Here is a 25875-nt window from a genome sequence, read left to right as displayed (position 1 = left end):
GACATCGTTCTTGGGGGGAGGGAGGGGTGCGGGGAGAGAGGGTATTTCAGAAAATTCTTGGAAATGATGTTTGAAGAGTTATGTCTAGACTTTTAGTCCTTTTTTTGGTTGTTGTTTAAGATTTTTTAAAAAATCTATTTATTTGTCAGAGAGAACACAAGCAGGGGGAGCAGCAGGCAGAGGGAGAAGCAGGCTCCCTGCTGAGCAAGGAGCCCAATACGGGATTCGATCCCAGGACTCTGGGATCATGACCTGAGCAGAAGGCAGACATTCAATGAACTGAGCCACCCAGGCATCCCTAGATTTTTATATTTAAAAAATAATAATGATAAAATTAAAAAATTTTAAAAAATTCCTACTGTTTTGAAAACGGTAATTTGGAATGTGGAATTAGAGCAATCCAATCTTGATGAAATCATGGCCAGGGAGGGTAGGCAGAGAAAAGGTTGTGGTAGGCACTTTGGGTTGCTCATCTGTTCCCTCCTCCTTCCTTGCTAAAAGAGGCTTGATTTTGTTCCCGTGGCAACATCCCCAGACAATGAATCATAATCAGTTCAAATCTGTCATGACAGCCTCCGTCTCGCCTCCCTTGCAGTGAGAAGTGGCCATGTGAGCCAATCCTGGCTCCAGAGACATCTGAAGTAGTCTGCTGGGGACACTGTTGGGGGATGTTGGAAGACGTGGGGCTATCTGTACCCCCATACCCCCACACCATCTTTCTGCTTTGATAGCTGACAATATGTTGGAAACTTTCAATGCCTTCCTGTGACCTCCTAGTGATAGGTCCACAAGCTAAGGATGGAAAATCTTGCCTTTTCTCTGAATTTTCGAGTTGCTGCAAAAGCAGAGGTGCCGGATAAAACACAGACACCCAATTAAATTTGAGTTTCAGAGAAACAACAGTCTTACATATGTAGTATTTGGGACTTACTTATACTGCAGTTGTTTATAAATAACTCTAGTTTATCTGAAATTCAAATTTAACTGTGTGTCCTCTACTTGTGTTTTTGGGGATTCCCCCCCTAAACCTGACAACTCTATGTTGGACTGCCTGCCTTGAACTTTCTTCTTATGTAAAAAAAATAAATAAATCCCGATGAGTTTAAGCTACTACTACTCAAATAACATATTGGTTGCCTGTGGATTCATTCTTGGTGTAATAGGAATTTACTTTTGTACCCAATACTTCTTTGGGTGCTTCTCATGTACTAGACACTGTGCTGGCTCGCAGGGATGTGTGTGTGACTCAGTCACAGAGGCAAGACCTGCCTTTATGGAGCTTCTGTGTAGCTGGAAAGACTGTTGCTAAATGAGCGATTCTGGAAGTGGTAGTGTGATTCCAGGTGTGATGAGTGCTCTGAAGGACGAGTAGGGAGGCTTTGCCAGCATCTACAGAGGGAAGTTCTCCTTGAAGCAGGACATCAGGGCACTCTGAAGGAGGGGTGGAGGGGGGCAGGCTGATTGGAGGGAAGGGTTGTGGAAGTTTGCTCTGAGCCCCAGGAACAGCATGTGTGCCCACTACAAGGCAGGAAGTGTTCTGGAAAGTTTGAGGAGAGGAGGTCACAGTACTGAACAGCAATGGGTTGAGGGATGGGCAACGAGAATAGAGAGGCACAGAGAAGCTAGTTCAGGCAGTGACTTGGAGGCCATATTAAGGATTTTGAACTTGATCCTCACTCAATACTACACCCATACTAAGTACTGTTGATACCCCCATCTTACCAAGAGGAAATAGAGACTTTGAATTGTTTGCAGTAAAGACTTTCCATAATTTGATCAGAGTCACACAGCTGTTGGGGAAAGAAGTGCCACTTGGGTTCAGGGTTTGTTTTTGTTGTTGTTGTTGTTTGCTTGTTTAGTGTGTATGACCAAAACACCCTCCTTAATTGCCACTGAGTGCAAGCTAGTTAGAAATACAGAAATAACGAGAGCTGATCAAGTGAATCTGTAAAGATCAATTAACGTTAATGTAACAATATATTTCTATTTGTAAAGATTGGGAGGATTGGGAGCAATCTCTTAAAAAATAAGAGGTCGATCAATACAGTAGATATTTAAATTCCAGCGTTGAAGAAGGCCCCCCAAAATTATACAATTCAGATCTTCTGAGTAACCATAAGTGGTTTCTGTGACTTTAGACCATTGGTTTGACAGAAATAAAATAAAACATCAACAACAAAAATACTCCCTATTATAACAAAGTATCAAAACAAGTGACACAATGATCCAGTGGTTTTACACACATGTAAGAAACAGTAACAAAACACGCACAAGAAGGACACTCTAGGTAAATTGTTGATCTATTCAATGTGACTGCTACTCTCACTAAAGCCTTTATTTGTAGGAAATAGGCATTGATATTAGATGGTAAAGAATATTTAAAATGAATTTAAAAATAGAAAAATATCGGTGTGCATTGAATCTAAGGTAAATGCTTTGTGATACTTGATAGGTGTGTATACACACACACACACACCCACACACACAGCCACATTCAAGCACAAGAGGTTACATAAATACTGGATCGTGATGAATCTTATTTTGTACTCTGGGTCCCATTCAGAAAAGTTTGACAATCATTGGTCCGGACGAACTGACTCATTGTGAGCTATGCTATCTCTCCGTACATCTTAGAGGAAGAACAACTCATGAAGGTAAATCCCTGTCTGGTGGTGTGTGGATAACCATTTACTGTTCCACATGTCAGAGAAACCACGTGTGATAACACAAACAAACGAACCAGCAGCTGTTATCAGACCAAAGCACTTGTTGAATCTTGGTTAAGGTTCTCAGATACACTCCTTTGAGTTTCCTAATTCATCCCAGGAAGGATTCCACGCACTCCGACTTTATGTTGTTACTTGCAAGCCTTGGAAACAAACACAAGTAGAAAGAAATTAATAGAGAATTCCAATTTTCATTGTATTAAATCTTGACCTTATCAACAGTGAATCTTAATCTACTATTAAGATGACAGGGATTCTGGAGCCAGAAATGCTGCTTTTCCATCAAGAACTAAATAAAGTCTAAAAGAACTCATTCTTTGAATCCTTAGACTAAATTTAAGCCTATCTTAAGGTATCAGATATCTAACATCATTTGCAATTGGTGTAATAATTGCTGGCTTCAAGGAATGAAATAGAAGAATATCACAAAGGGTGGCTGGTTGTAGTAGAATTATTGTTTTAGAGCATTTTCCTTGATCTGGGGAAAGAGCATGGGTACATTTACTTTTTTTTTTTGCTTAAACCAAGGAAGCCGAGTTGAACATTTGGTGACTTTGGTTTGAAACTCAACGATAAACCTATTGAATTCGTATCATAGAGTTAGTGTTGGAGAAACAAAGTTTTTTAGTGTAGTATTAATTTCTGAAGTATATACATATAGGTATGATTATACTCTTTGATCGTTACTTCTGAAAATTTTTTTTAAAGATTTTTATTTATTTATTTGACAGAGATCACAAGCAGGCAGAGAGGCAAGCAGAGAGAGAGGAGGAAGCAGGCTCCCTGCTGAGCAGAGAGCCCGATGCAGGGGCTCGATCTCAAGACCGAGATCATGACCTGAGCCGAAGGCAGAGGCTTTAACCCACTGAGCCACCCAGGCGCCCCACTTCTGAAAATTTTTAATAAAATTTCAGGAGAAGAAAATAAGTGATATGTGTAAATATTTTTATAGCATGTTACTTGCCAATGTGAAAAACTTGTAAAGGTACTAAACACTCAGCAGCTGTGAAATGGGTCATTAATCCTATGATAATTCTGGCTATTATATCAGATAATTATAGTATTACTTTTAATTGGACATTATATTTTAAATACAAGGTAGAAAAATGCTGAAAGAAAAATAAACACCTTTTACTAAATTTTTATTTTGCAATTTCTTATTCCTTTGATTTGAAACGAGACATGTGATCTCTTTCTTTTGCACTGAGATGTTAATGCCAAGTCTTTTAACTCATTCTTAATGAGGAAAGCAGAACTGGGCCTTCACTCCTTTAATTGGAAGAGCTGTTTAGTTTTACTCAGTTTCATTATATAATAAGCTCTATAAAGCTCCTTTAAGTATTAAATACTAGTGTAAAAACATTGCAAAAAAGAAATGCGTATGGCGATTAACCATGTAATCACGTAAGAGGCTGATGTGAACAAAAATGCTGATTGTGTACTCACTAAGATGTTAACTTTGCTGATTGGGGGGAATTCAAGTGATTATTTTCTTTTTAATATTAAAAGTTTTTCATAATGAATATGCTTTTATAATGAGATGGTAATAGACACTCCCTCCCCAACCCCCGCCTTTTCCTCTCTACATGTGGAGCCAATCTCCCATCAAGACTTGCCAGCTTCTATCTCGCTTATGTGGTAGAGTCAGGCTCCCTTGAAAACGCAACCAAGCGTGCCAGAAAGCAAGCCATCACCATGAAAATAAACATTCTCCAAAGGGATCTGAAATTTCTGGTAGCTAGACAGCCTTGTCCTTGTGAGGAGAGGCAATGATTAAATCTTGCCCCAAACACTGAACGTAAGTAAGGATTAAATTAACATATGACTTTATGTTCTTACTCTCTTGGGTCATTTGTTTCATTAATCATTACATTCGATCTCTGTTTTCCTCCCATTATTGTGACTTGATCACAGTTACGATTTTATGGGCTTAGAATGGGAAGTTGGTGCAGCAGGTTTCGGAGAGGTTCTGAGGAGCCTACAGAGTGGTCTGTGGAAACCTAGGAAAGGCCTCCCTGCTCGCTCAGTCCCTGAGTGTGGGTTTAACCAGGCCATGGTTTAACCCTCCAGGCAGCTCTGCCAAGGCACCACGGTTGTGAGAACTGGGAAAGGTGGTGGGTTACTATAAATAACACTGTGACTTATTTATGCAACTGGAAAAAAAAAACGCTGATATAGATCTTAAGAGGTAAGAAAAGCAGATCTGCTTTGGATTTTATGTCTCTTCTAATATTTGTTATGATTTTTTTTTTCCTACTTAACTTTATCTGATATCTAGAACCCAAGCAAGAGAGCCTGGAAAGGCTCAGGTGAACACTTCTCAGCGGCCTCTAGGACGTGAGCAAGGAGAGAGGGCTGCTGCCCGCACACGGACGTGTACTCCCTCGTGGGGTTTCGGTGTCTGTCAAAACAGACCTGCTGTTCTCGGGTCTCAGAACAGACGGGAAAGACCGGCGTTCGATCTGCAACAAGCTGCGGTCTGAGCCACCTGGCAAGGGTTCCCTTCATCTTTATCAGTAGATGGGCCACAAGGCCAAACTCCAGAGTATGACTTAGCCACTTAAAAATGGACTTCAGCGCTGGCCATTATCAAGGGATGGAAAGGCATGGGTGTCCAGCAGCTAAAACACCCTGAAGTATCTCATTAGGGTCAGAAAAGGGGACAGCCACTCTCAGCAAAGTGGCTCTGCCTCAGAGCTGGACTCCTCGCTTCACTCTATACTCTATAGCTCTTCACGTCGGCGCCCTGGGCTTCCCCGGGTTTCACCAAAGACACAGACGACAGGGGTGGGGTTGGGGGACAGGCATATCAGCCAAGGACTCTAAGCTCCACTTATAAGAAGCTTTCAAATGGTCCTGAAATTTCTCCAAATGGGAATGGCTACATGAAGGGCTGATGCTGGAATAGGAGTGTGTAGGGTCAGTGCATGGGCTGGGCTCCGTCCCCTTGTAACATAGGAATTTACTGAGAACAAGGGAAATCTAATTCTTTCTTTTTTCTTAGATTTTATTTTTTTATTTGACACAGAGAGAGATCACAAGTAGGCAGAGAAGCAGGCAGAGAGAGAGGGGGAAGCAGGCTCCCTGCTGAGCAGAGAGCCCTGTGCAGGATCGATCACCCAGGTCCGAGATCACGACCTGAGCCGAAGGCAAAGGCTTAACCCACTGAGCCACCTAGGTGCGCCACAAAATCTAATACTTTTTTTTTTTTAATTTATTTGATAGAGATTACAAGTAGGCAGAGAGGCAGGCAGAGAGAGAGAGGAGGAAGCAGGCTCCCTGCTGAGCTGAGAGCCCAATGCGGGGCTGGATCCCAGGACCCTGGGATCATGACCCGAGCCGAAGGCACAGGCTTTAACCCACTGAGCCACCCAGGTGCCCCAGGAAATCTAATTCTTTTTTTTTTTTTTTAGGAAATCTAATTCTTATTAAGAGATAATTACATCTGGCCTAGGGGAGTTCTCAGGACTCACACTGTCCTCTTCAATGAGCGAATGACTACATTTTGCACATGTCAACTGTGAAAACCCTTTTAGTTGCAATAGTTCAAATACAACAGCAGCTGGGGGGCGGGGTGGGCATCTGGTGGCTCAGTCCTTAAAGTGTCTGTCTGCCTTTGGCTCAGGTCATGGTCCCAGGAGCGTGGGATTGAGCCTCATCTTGGGCTCCCTGCTTGCTAATAAGCCTGCTTCCCCCTACCCCATCACTCCCCCTGCTTGTATTCCCTCTTTCACTGTCAAATAAATAAATAAACTCTTAAAACAAAACAAAACAAAACACAACACAACAAAACAGCAGCTGGGTCTATAGTTTTGCTCTCCCAGCATGCTTTTCCAACCTCCTTCTGGTTTCTACCTCCTGCTGTTTTCCTTCTGGGGAATTTCTTCTGCTAAACAGAAGGCCTTAGGAGAGGCGTTCAAGGACAAGATGAGTCCATGAGTCCGCGATCCAGTCCTAGCCAATCAGAGTATCCCATCTCCCTGGTTGAAGTGATTAGGTTAGCACAAGCCCTGCGACCCAAGCAGGACCAATCAAAATCTCCCGTTGGGTTAAAATGCAAAATGGCTTTTTACAAAAGTGTTTAAAATAAAAAATCTTAAACAAATGCTAAAGTAGTGAAAATTATAAACAAGCTCCTTGGAGCCCAACACTCAGCGCTGACATCCATCAATTCCTGGGAAAGCTAGAGAAAGGATGAACTGTCTTTCTCTACTGGGCACGCTGCATCTGGGAGCCTGGTGCTGCCAACAGCCAACGTATCTGTCGGTGGAGAGAGTCTGCCTCCAGAAGAAACCCCAAGAGCAGCGTGGAATTGTGGCAGAGCCTTGAAGGCTACATTGAGCTGCTCAGTGAGGCTGAGCCCGAATCCGCAGCTACCCTGTACTTTCTTCCCACTCAAGCCAGACAGAGGAGGGGTTCCGGTACTTGAAAAATGGGTCATCTAAGATGAAAACCTTAAAGAAACACTCCATAAATATATATATTTTAACATCCTGTGTTTATTTTTGAGGTATCTGGGAAAAATAAGTTCATGGGAAATCTTCAAGAGAACTGAAGCAGAAGGGGAGCTCTAGACATATTAAAAGGGGATCATTAGCCTTTTAACTTCACTCTGCCCAAAGGATAATGTCAGTCCCACTGAAATGACAGCCATCTACTAGAAAATTTAAACTATGTAACATAAGCATCGTTAAGGGCTGTAACGTTGGGTGGGCATTTTCACCCTTAAAAAAACAGCAACAACAAAAAACAAAGCCTCATAAACAAAATAATCAAGGCCTCAAACCCATTCGGAGTCTCTGATTTGAAATTGTCTTCAAAGCAACGAGGGAAAGGAGACAACCGCTCCTACAGGAGCATTCTGGGAAGCCGCTCTTGGGTGTGCAATGAACGCTTCTTCCTGGCTGTTCCTTCACCGTCCACGACACTTACACTTATGCTTTGCTAGTTCTTGTTTTAGCTCTTCATACACTTGTGAAAAGAGGTCCTCTTCTGATTTGGTTCCATCTAGGTAAACTGAGAAGGAGAAAGGAGAGTGGTTCAAATGCCAGGGGGCCTCTTAGCCGTGGATTCTTACTCTGCCATCTGCCATCCCTTAAGAATACTACCAGGTTCAGGTTCAGGGGCGCCTGGGTGGTTCAGTTGGTTAACTGGCTGACTCTAGATTTCATTCAGCTGAGGTCATGACTGCAAGGTACTGAGACGGAGCCCCTTGTCCGGTTCTGTGCTGGGCATGCAGCCTGCTTCAGATTCTCTCTCTCCCTCTTGCTCTGCCACTACCCCCTCAAAAAAAGAGAATATTAACAGGTTTAAATAAAGAACACAGGACCTTAGACACTTAAAAAGAAATTAATAGCCATTAAAGACAGAAATAGATTAGAGTCAGGAATAATAGGTAAAGAAAAATTGGTTTAATAGGGGGAAATCCATATTAACAGGTATGGAAATTATTTTTTGAAAAAGAAAGAGTTAAATGGCATTGGGTATGTGGTCCTTTAGCAGCCCTGAGGAATCATTCCAGGGGCTTGTTCTCCAACTGTCTTATATATCAGGATCCCTGTGAAGCTTTTTTGGGGTGTGTGTGCAAAAGGTGATTTTCTTAAAGCACAGGGATAGGACCTGTGGGCAGAAAGAACCATGCAGGGGTCTGGGCTCTGCCATGTTCTCCAGGTCCAGGAGATATGCATTTTTACCCAAACTGGCACAGGTAATTTTGGAGAAAAAGTAGAAGTTATATAGGTTAAAGGAAGAAAAGAACACTTTAAAAAAAAAATTTATTTATGACACACAGAGATCACAAACAGGCAGAGAGGCAGGCAGAGGGAGAGGAGGAAGCAGGCTCCCTGCTGAGCAGAGAGCCTGATGCGGGGCTCGATCCCAGGACCCTGGGCTTATGACCTGAGCCGAAGGCGGAGGCTTTTACCCACTGAGCCACCCAGGCGCCCTGAAAAGAACACTTTAATCAGAAAACTGGTGGTAAGAGATCAGTTTGCTTGTTCAGCAAGGGATGCACAGTTTGGAGGGGCTAGAATGTGGGAACCAGGGACACTAGAGAGATGAGATTTTAGAGCAAGGCTGTCTAGGCCTTAGTCTTTAGGGGCCTTGAAGCCTGACTGTTTGGATTTTATCCCAAAAAGTTGAAGACTCTTTGTAGGTATTTAAGCAAAGTGGGTGTGTGGTTAGATCTGCATTTTTTTTTTAAAAGATTTTATTTATTTATTTGACAGATAGAGAGATCACAAGTAAGCAGAGAGGCAGGCAGAGAGAGAAGGGGAAGTAAGCTCCCCGCTGAGCAGAGAGTCTGGTGCAGGGCTCGATCCCAGGACCCTGAGACTATGACCTGAGCTGAAGGCAGAGGCTTTAATCCACTGAGCCACCCAGGCGCCCAGCATTTTTTTTTTCTTTTTTAAGGTTTCATTTTAAGCAATCTCCCCACCAAACATGAGTCTTGAACTCATAACCCTGAGATCAAGACTTGCATGCTGCACTGACTGAGCCAGCCTGGCAACCCCAGATCGGTAACTTAGATGGAGAAGGAGCGAGAGGCACCCTCCAAATCTCTTCTCTCATTCTGTTCTATTGAGCACCTGCATCTACGCTCACATAGCTAGGGGAATCTCACTAACACAATAATTTGTTATTTACCATGTCCTTGTTTAAAATCTCTCTGTGGAGGGCTTCCCATTTCTCCTACGATAAGGACCGAAGTCCTTAACTGGCTTATGGCCTTGCAGAGTTTAGATCTTCCTTATGTCTCCGGCATCACTCCTTCCTCTTGGTTCTCTACCAAAAATACACCAACCTTCTTTCAGATGCTATTCATTCCTTTCCTATCCTGGCCTTTTTGTGCACTGTTTGGGGTGATTTGCTGTCCACCCAACCTACCTCCCTTTGTCCAGTGGTTTAAGTGACTTCCTCAAGGAAGCCTTCCCTGGTGGCTGGGACTCACATAATCCCCCTGGAACTTGGTGTCACAGCACTTAGCATAGCTAGAAAGGGCATGCTCGTGCAGCTAGTGTCCCCAATGCCTGTTTCCCTGAGAGAGTGTTGGCTCATAAGAGTAGTGGCTGGGTTTGTCTTATTTTCCTCAATATCACCAGGGCAGTGCCTTGTACACAGAAGGCATTCAGTTAATATCTGTTTCACGAAGGACCCTCTAGAAGCTGACAGGCTTTGACAAGAGCCTTAGAGAGAGAAACAGAAACCAGGACAGTCCATTGTGGAAGGGCCTGGAGTATTCTGTCTGGTTTAAAGTGTTCCTTTATAATGTAATCCATGAGAAAAATGCCTCCTAAAAATCCTTTCTCCTGCGGACTTTGAGCAACGACAAGCGAAGGCCTTCTGCGGAGGAAGAAAAGGTACTTACTAATCTCCCACGTGATGTTCTCTATTTCTTGTCTGTGCTTCAGATACATGGGCCACACGTGGCCATCAAAGTACCCTGGGACGTCTGGGGGCTCGTAGACCCTTGTACTATCAAAATACAGAGGAAACTTTATGTGGACAGAAACGCACAATTGATATAAGTAAAATAATAATGGTCAGAATAATGGGAAAAATCACTGAGACTTAACTCTAAACAGAATTAAGGGTATACATTTTAGATTCAACACTAGTTACAAAGACAACAAAATGGATTTAAAGTTCTGATCCAAACAAATTACTTTTGTAATTCGCTATCATTCATAATCATCTCTCCTGTCTTCAGTAGAGAATTAAGAGACAAATGTCAGTGTAAATAATGACAGAGAACTTGCTATGTTGGGTTAAGCTTTCAATTAATTGGTGTTCTTTGTGTCTGTAGCAGAGTTACGGCTCATGAATGGAAAATCATAATCAACATATTTTTTTACTTAAAAATTTTTCATTGTTAATTGAAGTATGGTTGACACACAATGTCGCTTTAGTTTTGATTGTACAGCATAGAGATTCAACTTCTCTGTACGTTAGGCTATGCTCACCGTGAGTGTAGCCACTACCCACTGTGTTGTTACAAATACTACTGACCTGACACCCGATGCTGTGATTTGCACCCTTGTGTGAACTGTCTTTTGAATTAGGATCCACAAAGCTGATTTCAACACTCACCTCCTCCTCCTCTTACACTCTTCATAAGGAATTGTCAGAAAGTAGCTTCTGTTCCACAGAGCATCAAGGGGCCTAAAATCACAGCATCTTTAGTTCACAAGGTTTCCCCCCCCCCATTCATTCTGAGTCAGTATTAGGTTGAGGACGCTTACTTATAGTTAAAGAGAAGGAAGCCTTCAATGATTAATATGGGAATTTCTTCAGTGCTACCGGAGTCTGTTGATACCGGAGAGTGTCTTGGGCTTTCCATCCAGCGGGAAATGGCGGACATCATTTTTTCCATGTTAAGCGCTTCAAGCACTTCAAACAAACATACAAGAATATGAAGTCAATATAACAAAATGTTTATGATGTGGCTTTCTATGATGAGTATATCCAGGGCTCTAAAAATATATAGAATAATGCTATTTTACTTACCCTTCAAAATATGGAATAAATATTTTAGACAAATTGGTATGTTTGCAACATTTCTAATATGGAACATTTCAAATCTATATATAAAAGTAGAGAGCAGGGTACAATGAATTTCCATGTCCATACTACCAGTTTCGACAATCATAAACTCATGGCCAATATTACTTTACTTATGATGTCTGTTCCCTCCTGACTATACAAAAGTTCAATATTTTTGGATGACAAAGTATCTATAAATTAGTTAGAAAGATAAATGACACACTGGGGAAAATATCCACTATGTATTTCACAAAGAGCTAAACAAAATTTCTCTTAAAAAAATATTTATTTATTTGAGAGAGAGAACCAGAGAGCATAGACAAGAGGGGTAGAGGGGAAGGGAGAAAGAATCTGAAGCCAACTAAGCACTAAGCGTGGAGCCCGACGTGGGGCTCCATCCCAAGACTGCAAGATTGTGACCTGAGCCAAAACCAAGAGTCAGGCGCTTAACCAACTGAGCCACTCAGGCACCCCCAAAGCTAATATCTTTAATATATATACGGCTCTTACAAGTAAATAAGAGAAAAATCATTAAAATTTTATAAAGGACACAAATATGTCCTTTTTAAACTCTAAAATGTACATACTTTTTGAGCTTACAATTATAGTTCTAGAAAATTATTCCAAAATACCAATTCTCAAAGTGTAGGACCTAGACCAGCAGTGTTACTATCACCTGGGAATTGACCAGAATTACAATTTCTGGGTGCGTGGATGGCTTAGTCGTTAAGTGTCTGCCCTTCGGCTCAGGGCCTGATCCCAGGGTCCTGCAATCAAGCCCCACATTGAGCTCCTTGCGCAGTGGGAAGCCTGCTTCTCCCTCTCCCAGTCCCCATTCGTGTTCCCATTCTTGCTATTCTCTGTCAAATAAATAAATAGAATCTTAAAAAAAAAGAATTATAATTTCTAAGCCTTACTCCAGAACTACTGTATTGAGCCATCTGGACTTAAGAGTCTTTTTAGTGGAAAGTTTATAAATTATGGATTAACTTACTCAGTAGACATAGGACTATTAGGATTTTCTCTTTGATCTGGTGTTAGTTTTGGTAAGTTGCATTCTTCTAGGAAATTGTCAATTTCATTAAAGTTTTCCAATTTAGCTGCACTGATTGTTCATTGTTCATTGGCTTCAGATTCTTTCTCCCTTCCCCTCTACCCCTCTTGTCTATGCTCTCTGGTTCTCTTTCAATGTCTGTTGGATCCGTAGTGGTATTACCTTTTTTGTTCTTGGTATCTGCAACTTGTGCCTTCCCTTTTTTTTTTCTTGGTCAGTCTTGTTTAATCTGTTTGGGGATCAGTCAGATTCTTGAATTTGTAAGTTTATGTCTTATGCCACATTTGCAATGTTTTACACACATTTACTTATTTTTATTTTTATTTTTTAAGATTTTATTTGTCAGAGAGACAGAGAGATAGAGAGAGCACAAGCAGGGGGAGCAGCAGGTAGAAGGGGAAGCAGGCTTCCAACTGAGCAAGGAGGCTGATGCGGGACTCCATCCCTGAGCTCTGGGACCATGACCCAAGCTGAAGGCAGATGCTTAATGGACTGAGCCACCCAGATGTCCCCATTTCCTTTCTGAGGGTCCAATGATATAAATGTAACAGCTTTTGTTATTGTCCCATATTTCTCTTAACTTTTTTTAAGTCTCTCTCTGTTGATCAGATAGAGTAATTTCTATTGTTCTGTCCTCAAATTTCACAGATTCTTCCCTCTATCACATTTATCCTGCCGTTAAGTCCCTCTGGTGAGTTTTAAAATTTTGGTAACTGTATGTTGTCAATTAAAAAATTTCTATTTGGGACACCTGGGTGGATCAGTGGGTTAAAGCCTCTGCCTTCGGCTCAGGTCATGGTCTCAGGGTCCTGGGATCGAGCCCCGCATCGGGTTCTCTCTGCTCAGCAGGGAGCCTGCTTCCCCCTTCTCTCTGCCTGCCTCTCTACTTGTGATCTCTCTCTGTCAAATAAATAAATAAATAAAATCTTTAAAAAAAAAATTTCTATTTGGTTCTTTTTATATCTTCTATTTCTTTACTGAGGTTTTCTAACTTTTTACTAGATTCAACAAGGTTCACCATCACTCACGGAAGCCTTTTTATGAATGCTGCTTTTATTATCCTTGTCAGATAATTCCAATATCTCTGTTGTCACGGAGTTGGTGTCTGTTGATTGTCTTTCCTCACTCAAGTTGAGAGTTGCCTGGTTCTTGGTATGACAAGTGTCTTTCAGTCTCGTCCTAGATAGCTGAGGTATCATGTTGTGAGGCTCTGGATCTCATTTAATCTTCTTTTTTATAGGCAGTGACCCAGCTTAGCTGTAGTACGCAGGTCCGCGAGGGCGTGGACGGTCACCCCCCTGCTGAGCCTCACCAACATGGAGGGGGAGGCTGCCACGGGAGGAGGAAGAGACACGTGGAATGCTGGTGTGGCTTCACTTGGTGGGGACTGCCAGCGGCTGATGCTGTTTGGGTGAGGAGAGTGGAGAGCCAACGGGCACCACCTCACACTGCCTCATTCGGTCGCTGCTGCTAGCTGGGTGTGGAAATTCAGTTCGCCATCTGGCTCTACTGATAGGGTCACTGTGGGGTTCCCTGCCTGGCTGGTGCCACGTGGGTCTAGAATTCTTGCTCGCCACGTGGCCCTGTTGACGCCATGAAAGGAAGATGGTTTTCCTTTTTATGTCTGGCTACAGTAAGCTGGGAGATCATCAAGACGATTTTCTGTTTGGCGTGCCCCTCTCTTCCCGATCTTTTGACTCCAGGGAACAGTCTTCTTGGGGACTCTTTTGTCTGTACATTGATGACATCATGTTCCTTCAGGACCCCTTCCTGGATATATGACCTAGAGCATCACAGCTACATCGTTCCTCAAGTCCCAAAGGTCTAGCCAGTCTGCTTTCTTTTCCTCTTTGAGTCTCCCTTTGTTGCTGTGCTCCATCCAAGATTTTCAGTTATAAGAGGGAGCAAGAGTAAGGGACGGGGCTAATCCGTCTTAGCTGGAACCAGAAACATCATTAGTTCTAATATATTTTCATTATTGTTTAATTAAAAGTATCTTCTAATTTTCACCGTGACTCATTCCCTAACCTACAGGATGTACAGAAGTGCTTTGCTTCAGAAGAAACGTGATGGCATCTGGAATTTACTTCAAAAAATATAGAAGGAGAGAGTGGGTAAGGGCATAGATGAAATATATATAGGTCAAGAGGGCATCATTTTAAAAGATGGATGAGAAATTCATGAGAGCTCATTATACTTTTCTGCCTACTTTTGTGTATGTTTAAATTTTTCCAGAAAAAAAAAAGGGTACTGATTAATTTCCAAACAGGAATTTTCTACTTACTCTTTTGTTACTGATTTCTAATTCAGTTCTCTGTAGTTAGAGGATATCTCTATTTTACTCCAATCTACTGAAATGTACTAGGACTTGCTCCATGCCCTTGTGTATGCCTGCCATTTTAATTAATGTTCCTGTTTAAAGAAAACAAAAATGTGTATTCTGCTGTAACTGGGCACATGTTCTATATATGTTAATTCCGTTAACTTTGTTAATTGTGTTGTTCAAATCTGCTATACCCTTACAACTTTTGTCTGCTTTTTCCATTAGTTATTGAAGAACTTGTACTAGAAATCTCCCACAATAATTAAAGATTTGTGTATTTCCCCATTTAGTTTTGTCAGTTTTTGCTTAATGTATTGTGAGGTTGTTATTAGGTGCACACGAATTTTAGATCATTTATCTTCCTGCTGCATTAACCCATTTATCTGTTTATCTCTAATAAAAGTATCTCTAGTGAAACTCTTTGTGTTTACTTTGTCTCATATCAGTAGTTACACCAGATTCTTTCAGTAGGTGTTCATATGGCAGATCTTTTTCTAGCCTTGTCTACTTTTCTTTGTCCTAATATTTAAATATATCTCGTGTAAGGTACTTATACTTGGGCTTTTCTTTCTTTCCTTCTTCTTCTTCTTCTTTTTTTTTTAATAAATTTGACAATCTTTGGAGTACTTTAGTTCATTTAACTTAATATAGCTACTGATATGTTTGGCTTAAATTTATCATTTAAATCTCATTTTCTACTTTTCTATCATCTTTCGACTTCTTTAAGTTCTCTATTTTTTATTTCTGACTTTGTCTTTATCAACTACATTTTAATGATTCCATCTCTTTATAAACTTGTCAGCTATACATCTTTAAACTATTCTTATGGTGGTTATTGTAAGGTTTCACCATTACCTTGATTTACTTTAAATTTGTACACTTACCTAAAAATTTCAGATTTTTCCTGGGATAGATTCCTGGAAGTGGGACACTTGACACATGGCATGAGTGTTTTAAGATCTTTGGGATATATGCTCAATCTCCCTTCCAGAAGGGTTATGTCAATTAATATTTCCATCTAAGAGAGTTTTTGTTTTACTGAGCCATCATTAGATAATTAGACAGCTGTGCCATCATTAGATAATCATTGCTTTAAAAATCTGTTTATTAGGTAAGTGAGAAAAAGAAGTAATTTACAACTCTTTGACTACTTCTGAGGTTGACTTTTTATTGTAATATTTATTAATCAAATAAACTTTCGCTTTTATGAATAGCTTATTTATATCCTTGGACATTTTTCAATTGGAATATTAGTATTTTTCTTATCAGCTTATAAGAACTCATTTGAACTACGAATAATTCTTTGTCAATTGTTGAAAACAGTTTTTCCTTGTTTAACGCTGTTTAAGAATTGTCCTCACTAGCCATTAGACATGGGACAAAAAGAAAAGCATATTCTGGCTGGATCTCAAGACACAAGAACAGGCAGTGAGTCAAGGATTTTGCTTCTCCTAAAACTATCAAGTGTCTGTAAGAACTGATTACACAACATTTTTCCTTAAAGGTCGTCGAAGTTAAAAATAACGTAGTTTATGGCTTTTTAAGAGAGATGTTTCTGTTGCCAGTTTGCTTAAGTACTCAGTGATCATTTTGTTCGTCATAAAAGTTGATAAGACCATTAAATATAGTTTATTAGCATGATATTCTCTGTAGCAAAATAAATATCTTCTCATGGACCTTATACTCTTCTGGCTTCAGTGTTAGATTGGGCAAGGGAGAGAGGTGAATCCATCTCAAAAACATCCACTAACCTTTATGAGCAGTGGAAAGAAGAAACCAGCTGTCCAGGGCCCCTGGGTCACTGGGAAGGGAAGCCCAGAGGAGGTGCTTAGAGTTTGCTTCAGGGGAGATTACAGGGACGGGGTGAGGGAAGTATCCTTAGTTCTGTGTGCCCCAGGCAGGGATGAGTGGAGTACCAGCAAACTTACCTTGCTCTACCTTTAGAAGAAAAATCTATTTTTTCAATGTTTTCAGTCTTACACATAAAACCGGGGAAAAGGTTTCATCTATTTAAATAGCTGGATATAAATCAGAAACCTTTACAAAGGTATGCGTAAAGTACAGCAATATATTTAAGCACATTTTTGAGACGGTCTTTATAGACAGAAAAGGTATTCAGGTTTGGAAAAGAAAATGAACATTGGCGAATGAGTCACAAACTCATCTACTTACCGTCATACTGCAGAAATCCGTTTGTATCTGTCTCTATCTCTGACTGTGGCTGGAAAAAAGAACAAAGCACCCATCAAAACTGTGCACTGCAGAAATAACACAATTACAGAATGAAGAGGGCAAGAAACTTTTACTAAATACTCTGGAGAAGGAGGAGACCAAATCAGAGCCACGCCAATAAGTAATGCCATCTAGTGGATAAGGGACGTTACTGCATGGAACCGATCTTCGCTACAAAAACTTATTACTCCGCAAACGCTTTTTGGATGTAATTTCTTTTTTCCTTTTTAAACAATGTAATTTCATTAACTTTGCTACTAGAACTTTGTTGTATTAAGTGAATTATCGAAGAAGTTTTTATAGATACCTTAAAGAAATCATCCTGAGAGATGACACTGCAGTTTGGGAGGTGTTTCTGCAACTTCTTAGCCAGTGTTGTCTTCCCGCCATTTGTTACCCTGAACAGAAAAAGGAAAAGAAAAAAAAAATTGATGCATTTAATATAAAAAGTTTATTTTATTTTTTTAAAAGATTTTTATTTATTTGTCAAAGAGAGAGAGCGAGAGAGAGAGAGCACACACACACATACATGTACATGCATGCACAAGCAGGGGGAGCCCTAGGCCAGACGGAGAAGCAGGCTCCCCATGGAGCAAGGAGCCTAATGTGGGGCTAGATCCCAGGACCCGGGGATCGGGACCAGAGCTGAAGGCAGACCCTTAACCAACTGATCCACCCAGGCATCCCTAAAACATTTTAAAGTGATCCCAAAAAAGGGTATTTAAAACAATATGTAATACCTAAGAAGAAATTATTTCTTTCATAGATGTGTTGGTAATAGCATAAGCCTGAGTAGATCTACTGTGGTAAATGAGGACAAATAAACTGGAAAAGATGGAGGAGAAAAGTCACTAAGCACCGGGCAAGTAGACTGGGTGATACTAAGACTTAAAATGACAGTTACTGGGTGGGAAGCAAAAGAATGTTCCGTCTATACGGAGCCATTCCCAGGGCTCATGAGCAACACTGAGAATACGAGTAGCATGTTTTAGTGCGAGTCTGTCCACCCGCTCGTGGTCACTGTGATTTTGTTTCAGTGTGCCATGGAGCAAAATGGAGGACGGGCTTCTGACAAGCCAAACAGCATGTCTCCCCATCTCCGCTGTGCGGCTCCCTCCTCATGGAGTCAGTTACTTGTCCCTCCTGGCTGGGCTGTCACAGTGGGGAGAACAGGGATCTTGGCTAACTTCCCTGTGTATCTAGTTTTCCAGAACCACACATGGCACCTGAGAGGGGCTTCTGCAGTCAGTCGCTCAGTCAGAGGTGTTTTTTTTTTTAACCCGGGGCTGCTGCCTCAAACGGTCTGTGGCCCCATCTGTGGACTTTGTGAAGTTGAATGGGAAAGAAATTACATCTTTATGATTATTACATTCTAACAGAATCTTAGCCTTCCCTTTAATTATAAGTAACAAACATCAGTAGTGGTAACAGTACCTGTGGCTCTATCACCACTAGAAATCATAGATATTTTCATATCCTGGTGCAGGGGGTGCAGAGATCTTGAAGCATGATTGATATTCACTATTATTTCAAACTGATGGCAGTTTTTAGAGCCACCCCTGGACACTGTTATTTAATAAGCTAACTATGTAAATATCACAAAGCAACAATTTTAAAAAAATATATATTTTTTAAAGATTTTATTTATTTATCTGACAGAGAGAGATCACAAGTAGGCAGAGAGGCAGGCAGAGAGAGAGAGAGAGGGAAGCAGGCTCCCTGCTGAGCAGAGAGCCCGACGAGGGACTCAATCCCAAGACCCTGAGATCATGACCTGAGCCGAAGGCAGCGGCTTAACCCACTGAGCCACCCAGGCATCCTGTTTTTTTAAAAAATATTTTTATAACTGTATTTCAACACAACTGGTTTCTTTTGTATTTCTGTATTTTATTTTGTGCATTTAAAACCATTACTCTAAATCAAGATTTCATGATGCCACCAAATGTTGGCGGCACAAAAAAAACCCTCTTAACTGCACATTTTTATGCAGGAACCTGTGCTTAATCCCAGATGACAGATTGCAATGTATTCATAATCTAGAAAAGAAACAAATACTCATTCATCAAAACTATGTATTGGCTGTAATTCAATTATTACCTAAGTAGCTCATACTTACAAAAGTACAAGGAACTTGATTCAAAGCTTTTTTCATTAATTTTAAAAAAAATATTTTATTTATTTATTTGAGAGAGAGAGAGAGAGAGTGAGCCCAAGGTGGGGGAGAAGGGGAAGGGGCAGAAGGGCAGAGGGAGAGGGCAGAGCCTTCAATACCAGGACCCTGAGATCATGACCCGAGCTGAAGGTAGCCACTTAACTGACTGAGCCACCCAGGCGCCTTGCAAAGTTTTTTCACTTAAACTAAGAATACACAATTGGGTAGGATACGGTCCATCTCCTTGAAAAGACAGAAGTGCCTGCGTGACTCAGTCAGTTTAGCATCTGACTCTTGATTTTGGCTCAAGTCCTGATCTCAGCGTCCTGGGATCCAGCAGTGGGGAGTCTGCTTCCTCCTTTTCCCTCTCCTTTTGCCCCTCCCCCTGCTCAAGCTCTCTCTCTCTCTCTTCCCCTGCCCCCTCAAACAAATAAATCAATTTTTTTTTTTTTTAAAGAAAAGACAAGGAAGTGGTGGGTATTACCCTTTGCCTTGAGAAAATATTGGTACAAAATTTCTCCCTTTTAACAAAAATGTCTGTAATTCATACTTCGCTTCCATAGTTCAGATATTGAACGTTGGTTTAAAAGGGAGAGTATGGGGCGCCTGGGTGGCTCAGTGGGGTAAGCCTCTGCCTTCGGCTAGGGTCATGATCTCGGGGTCCTGGGATCGAGCCCCGCATCGGGCCGTCTGTTAGCAGGGAGCCTACTTTCCTTTCTCTTTCTGCCTGCCTCTCTGCCTACTTGTGATCTCTGTTTGTCAAATAAATAAATAATTTTTAAAAATCTTAAAAAAAAAAAAATAAAAGAGAGCAAACAGGGCTAACTTTTTTGAACAACCTGGCCAGAAAATGCGTCATTTTCTAGACTTATCTCTTTCAGATGATATAGTCAAACCAACCGTACATAGATCCCTTCTCACTGACTTAGCTGGAGACAATGAGAAGCAAGCACTCCAGTGTCACAGACTTGGAGGAGACAGACCAGACAGAAGGTAGTACAGGTCAGGGAGAGGAGAGGGCTTTAATGAGAATTTAACAAGTCAGAATGGCGCAAGTTCAAGCTTATGATCTATACTTGGAATTCTGGTCAGGGGACACCTTAAAACTAACTCTTCCCTTACAGCATAAATGCACAAGTCCTGTCCATTTGTTTTTTTATGTGCCAAGAGACAGGAAGGGTGAGTGTTTTCGGAACATGACAGGGGAAGTTAAAAAGGCTGTCTGCAGGTACTTTAGAGACAAATCCATTCTGTAGCAGGTTGGTATTAATATTACCATTTTACAGCTGAGGTAACTATGGACTGAAAGACTATATACTCATAAAACTTGCCAAAGGTAACAACAGCAAGTAATGGGGATGAGATATAAAGTCTAACTCCAAAGCTCATGGATCTTTTTTTTTTCCCCCCAAAGCCTATGAAACTTCTATATTCTAACATCACAGAATTCTGTGAGCCTCTGATGAAGATTATATGTCCCTTCCCCAGAAAAATGAACATCTTCACACATGCATTCCATTTTCGGGAGGATCTTGAATGATCTTGGGATCCTTTGAAATCCCTGTTGTTCCCCGATGTCTTAACTGAATGACCCCTTTGCAGCGTAGCAAGTGGTAAGTACACAAGGAGTCTGGACTCCACAGAGTCTGGACAAAGGAGTAATGGCAGGAGCAGAGGTCACTGTGGTGAGTGTGGCAGGTGCTTCTGTGAAGCCCTGAAAGGAAATCCTGGCCCTTGCTGAGGAAAAGAGAGTGAAGGGGAGGCTTTCTTAGGGAAGTGTGGTTAGCACCTAACGCATGGGGCAAAAAAGCACAAGGCAGGTTTCTACACCTGGAACATGGAGGAGAAGGGAATGCTCCTCCTACACATGCAGAATGAAAGTTGGTTTGGATGCCAGAGTTGACCTGGTAGAATCTGGAATCTCCCCAGATTCTACCCTGGTTTCTGAGGTCTGGTTTGGGCTCCAGAGCAGGGCCAAGAACCTCTGCTAACCCCCTGTACCCCAAAAGTGCAGCCAACTCTAGGAAGACACAAAGAAGAGAAGAAAAGTCATGGAGTCTTTGGTGATACCACTGAGCTCCTGGATCAAACCTTCCCTGCAGCCTCCATGCCACCGAAGCTAATACATTTCTTTTACTATGTATGGATGGTCTTCACACACCCGGATATTCAGATTTTGTTCTAGATAACTGGTAACCACTGTATACTGTTCACTAGGTGAGAGAATATTTAAACATTTCTGCAAGAAGATTCAGCTGGTGGAGAGGTGCCTAGGAAAGGATAAGAGGGAGAGGCTGGAATTAGGGAACAAAGGCTTGATTTACAATGGTGGCAGTGAGCGCAGAGGGGAAAGCCTGTCCAAGAAAAGCAAGGCAGAGAAAAACAGAACTCTGGTTCTGGTTAGATGGGAGAAAACGAGGTAGAATTCTGACACTGGATTCATTCCCTTTTACCTCTGATTACTTGCTATAGTAACATAATACAACAATACAACAAATCACAAATGTTTAATTTTAACAGTCTCAAGTATTTTGTTCATTGGACCATACCTAGTATGAAGGTACTCAGAAGAAAGATGTACACAAAAATGCAGCCAAACAAACAAAGTCCTTTGGAGCTGTTGTTGGTGTCTTATTTGCATGCATACCTCTGGTACCACGGGGAGGGTGACCCTATAATTTAGGACACTTTTGAGAGGGAGGGGCACACAACTAATAATTATGCCAGGGCAATCAGGATGTCAGGATAATAAGGATAAAACATGTCTGGTGTCAACCCCAGAAAAGAAATGGTAAGGCAGGCAGATTTTGCTTACTTACTTACCCTGTGTCTCTGTTTAGGGGAGACTCTCTCATCTCCTGTTGCCATTTCTGTAGCCGGTGGCCCCCTGTTTGATATCCAGTGGCCTGCTCTCTTCCTGAGGACTCAGGAATCCTGACCCTCCATCCCCTACAATACCCCTGGGACATCCGCAGTATCTCCACCAGCTGTTTGTAGCAGAATTACTCACCCACTGATTCCAATGACAAATGTTTTCATAATTAGCTTTGAAAATCACGTCTTCCTAAAATTAAAGACAAAACAAAAGAAAACAAATTGAATTCTTATCAGTGAGATGTCGAAAGAAAAAAAGAAAGAGAGCTACAATAGGAGAGCCAGCTGAGGGAGAAAGTTGACCATGATCTCTGGGGAACCCCTGCTCCTGGATTAGCCACAGTCCGTAAAAGAGCTTTACAAAGTATCAGCTTCTCTCTGCTAGATGCTCTCCCCACTAGACACCATAGCTAAATCCAACAGAGGGTCTGTGCCCAGTAGGCCACACCACAGTGTCTCAGAACTCTGAAACTCAAGAGTTTCAAGATTCAATCACCTGGGTACACCCCATTTATTTCCCCAATGCCAGGGAACACCACAGAGCTTGCCCCTCTCCTCTTCTGAAATGGGGAAAACATCACTGCTGGCCGGAGCCAAAAGTCAGTTAATTCTCTTTAACGGTGCAATTTCCTCATTCAGAAACCTAAGTCCAGGGCCAGTGCAGGGAAACTCTTTCCAAAAAGGGCCAGGTTGGAAAATATTTGAGGTTTCCGTGGGCCCAGAGGCAAACTGAAAGTTACTACGGAGGTACTTATGTAACGAGAGAGAAAACACATTTCCACAATGTTTTTGACGAAAGTCAACACGTAACCATTGAGTACAATTTTGTTGTTGGTGGTTGTAATAATACACGTCTACTTAAGAGAAGAATGGAATTCCTTTCTTACTGGGATAATATTTCTCTTACCGGATTTCAGAGTTAGTGTTCTCAAATCAGACACGTGACTGCAAATGTTCAGGCTGAGGGCCAAATTTTAGACACAGGCCATTGTTTGTTGACCCCTGGCTCTGGGGAGGTGGGAGGTTGAGGGCAGTTTCATACAGGGCCCCCTGAGGTCCAGTCAAGCCGTCCTATGGATATTCTAATGAACCATTTTCACCTCTTTCTGTGAAAAGGTGGGGCTCAGCTGGAGGGAACCTCAGATCAGAGGTTCCTGAGGGTTGCCTGACCTAAGGCTGCTCTTTATTCCAGACTGCTCCGGTTGGGTGATCAGGGACCTAAGCTGGGCCTCCGGGGTGAGGTGAGTGGCTCCTGGGCTGGAGACCCCCAGCGGCCCTCCCAGTTCCTATCCCTGACCTGTGTCCTAGCGAGTTAATTTCTTTCTTCTTTCCAGCCTGTTAAAAAGCACTTTATTGCCAAAAGCAAAGAAAGGATGCTGCACATGGGCTGGCTTAATTGTGAGGCTCTCATGTATAATGTATGCCATTTTTATTGATGTATTATTAATGGTTGAGCACACTGAATGGCAAGGACTAAGGGTCCCCCTGGTTCGTGCCACATCTGTGCACACATGGGAGGAGACCGAATCAGTTACATAGTATGCAAATAACGAGTGTGGCTGTGGCACTGGAAACATCCTTGAGGGGGGTTATTTGGGTGGAAGCTAGCAATTCTGAAATGAAGACTTAAGGAGAGTCAAGAACCTACTTATAAAATTGTTTGGGTTCAGGAGGGAATTCCTACCATCAAAGGCAAGTTTTTAACCGAAACAGGAACCCTTGGTCCTATATTAGTTAGCTAACAGAGCTATTACCCAAGACAGGGTTTGGGTAAATACTGGGCACAGTCTATTAGCCCTAAAGGGGTGACAATTGTGGGGGAAGGGGTAGGGAACTGGGAGAAGCCAAAGCAGGGCAGGTGCTGGGGTGACAGCAGGCCTAGCAATCCCAAAAGTCATTCATTTCAAAAACCTTGCCGGATGCACAGGGCAGCACCAGGCGGACTCCAAATTCGGGACTGGAATCCTCTACCTCCATACTACTTGGTGCTATGACACCCTCTGTTGCCCTCTCAGGGGACTATTTCAAAAGCACACTTACTGAAAAACTTACAACCAGGAGCTGTCAGGTTCCAAATACATGCAACAGACTCCATGAGGCAAAGACAAGCTCATCAACTACACTCAATCACTGGGTGTCTCCAGAGACAACCACCTGAACTTTGCAGTTTCATCAACTTGGGGCATCTGATTACTTGGAATATAGACCCCCCCCACTCCCCGCCATCTCATGGGATGTTTATGTACCTTATCCTCCCCATAAGTGCCAAGTTTTCCTCCACAGCAGAGTTATTTGCATAGAGGCAGGAGGACAAGTGAAGATCGCCAGGGGCAAACCCCAAAAGGAGTATTTTAATTTCTTTTTTAAACCCTAAGTAAGAGAGGTTGTCCAGTCCTTTGTTTCTTATTATGCGGATTCCTCTAATAAACAAGGTACGTTTTGGACTTTAAAACGGTCAGGGGTGGTATGTGCGGAAGTCAGCAGATGATAAGGAAGCCAGCAGCCCTCTAACACAAATGAATGACAACCTGCTAAGGAATTGTTGTGCTTGTCCCTGACTCCACAGAGCAGCCTGGTATTTTTAAAGCAGTGAAGTGTTTCAGGACTTCTCACTCACTTGCCTTACTCAACAGGTATTTTGATTATGTTCTTCCACCCACCAGGCAAGTCTTTTCCTACTATTGTTTCAACGTTGCCCCCTTTCAGTAAACAGAAATCACCCACGGGTAGAATTTCTGAATCCCTTAACCCATGCCTCTTCCCCGTGGAATCACTTTTATCTCTCACTGATCCCTAACAAAAACTTGCAGGCTTCATTTTAGGTAGACTCTCACGTCAAGGTTTTTCCATTTTGTCTTCCCTCGGACATTCTACGGGTCTGGAACACCGAGCCATCTCGAACCGAAGGCGCGCTGCGTTTCTGGGTCGCTCCGGCCCTCGCCTCCCCTTGGAGGACCGATCTGCTGGGTCTGGGGTCGGCCGACCTCGTTTGAGTCAACGTTTTAGGCTTCGAGGGCAGCGTGTTGGGAAGAGCAAAGCGGCCATAAGCAAATAAGCGCGGCCGTGCTCTCGCAAAACTTTATGGACACCGAAATTTCAATTTCTTATCACTCCCCGTGCCACAAAAATCTTCTGATAGCTCTGCAACCCTCTGAAATGGTAAAGCCATCCTCAGCGGGCAGGCCGTCCGGTCAACAGGTGGCAGGCGGTCGGACTCGGTGCACCCTCCTACTGGTGGAGCAGAAGCCTGCCTCGTCCCGCAGGGATCAAGACCTGACCCCGAACCCTGGCGACTTCTCTCCACAACCCGCACCGTGTCTTGGAGGTTGCCTCCCTTTTTCAGGATCGGTACCGGGGGTTAAAAGCGCACACACTACCTGGCAGGCCTGCCATCAGCCCGCTCAGAGCGGTAAGAGTTCCCCCCAAGGCTTGCAAGACGCAACCCGGTTCAGGCTCCAGCGCAGCCGCACGTCGCGAGCACCTCCAGGCCTCGGCGAGGCGGCGCCGCGCGGCCGGGTCGCGCAGGTACTCACCGGGCGCGCCAGTTCGACCCGCCGCAGCAAAGCCGCAGAAGCGCGGGCCGAACCTGCGCCTCTCGCCCACCCGCCGCGACCCCCGAAGGTCCTAGCCTAGAGGCCCACAGGCCCCCCACTCCGCGCCCCTACCGGGTCAGAGGCGGCCCCGGTAGAAGACGCCAACCTGGGGGTGGATCCGTCCGACCCGGGCCGGACGCGGTCCGGACGCGGTGCGGGTTCCAGCGCCCGGGTGGGGCGGGGCGAGGCGGGGCGGGGCGGGACTCCGGCGACCGGGACCCCACGGGCGCGCCCCCGCAGGGTCTTGGCCCTTTCTCGTCGGGGGCGCGCGCGGCCCAGCCTGCCCCGGCGTGAGCTTGCTGCGCCCTCTCTCGGCTCCGGCTGGTTCCGCCGGCGTCATCGCCGCCGCGCGCGCTGCCGTGCGCGCCGCCCGCGCTCCC

The 25875-nt window shown here is 43.1% G+C and overlaps 1 protein-coding gene and 1 non-coding gene across 10 annotated transcripts; both read right to left on the bottom strand.

Moving 5' to 3' along the window:
- Positions 1 to 1964: 1964 nt before the first annotated feature.
- Positions 1965 to 25841, bottom strand: NMRK1 (nicotinamide riboside kinase 1). Of its 9 annotated transcripts, none has more exons than XM_004772122.2 (8): positions 21852 to 22032; positions 17184 to 17274; positions 16817 to 16865; positions 10967 to 11114; positions 10815 to 10886; positions 10093 to 10199; positions 7659 to 7742; positions 1965 to 2869 (listed from the first exon to the last, which is right to left on the bottom strand). In XM_004772122.2, the coding sequence occupies exons 1-8, from the start codon at positions 21995 to 21997 to the stop codon at positions 2850 to 2852; spliced, it is 717 nt and encodes a 238-aa protein (XP_004772179.1). In that variant the 5' UTR covers positions 21998 to 22032; the 3' UTR covers positions 1965 to 2849. The 9 variants fall into 9 exon arrangements, with proteins under 9 accessions (XP_004772179.1, XP_012901145.1, XP_004772180.1 ...); XM_013045691.2 differs by lacking the exons at positions 1965 to 2869; positions 21852 to 22032 and adding exons at positions 22039 to 22092; positions 25602 to 25839 and having other exon boundaries at positions 7206 to 7742; XM_004772123.3 differs by lacking the exons at positions 1965 to 2869; positions 21852 to 22032 and adding exons at positions 22039 to 22092; positions 25568 to 25838 and having other exon boundaries at positions 7206 to 7742.
- LOC123393447 lies at positions 4311 to 4424 on the bottom strand. Its single transcript, XR_006608228.1, has one exon. It is a non-coding gene; the product is annotated as a small nucleolar RNA SNORA12 (small nucleolar RNA).
- Positions 25842 to 25875: the final 34 nt, after the last annotated feature.

This window comes from Mustela putorius, unplaced genomic scaffold, assembly GCF_011764305.1.
Source record: "Mustela putorius furo isolate JIRA1106 unplaced genomic scaffold, ASM1176430v1.1 tig00000854_pilon_pilon_pilon, whole genome shotgun sequence".
Taxonomy (NCBI): Eukaryota; Metazoa; Chordata; class Mammalia; order Carnivora; family Mustelidae; genus Mustela; species Mustela putorius.
This window is presented reverse-complemented; position numbering and strand designations above follow the sequence as displayed.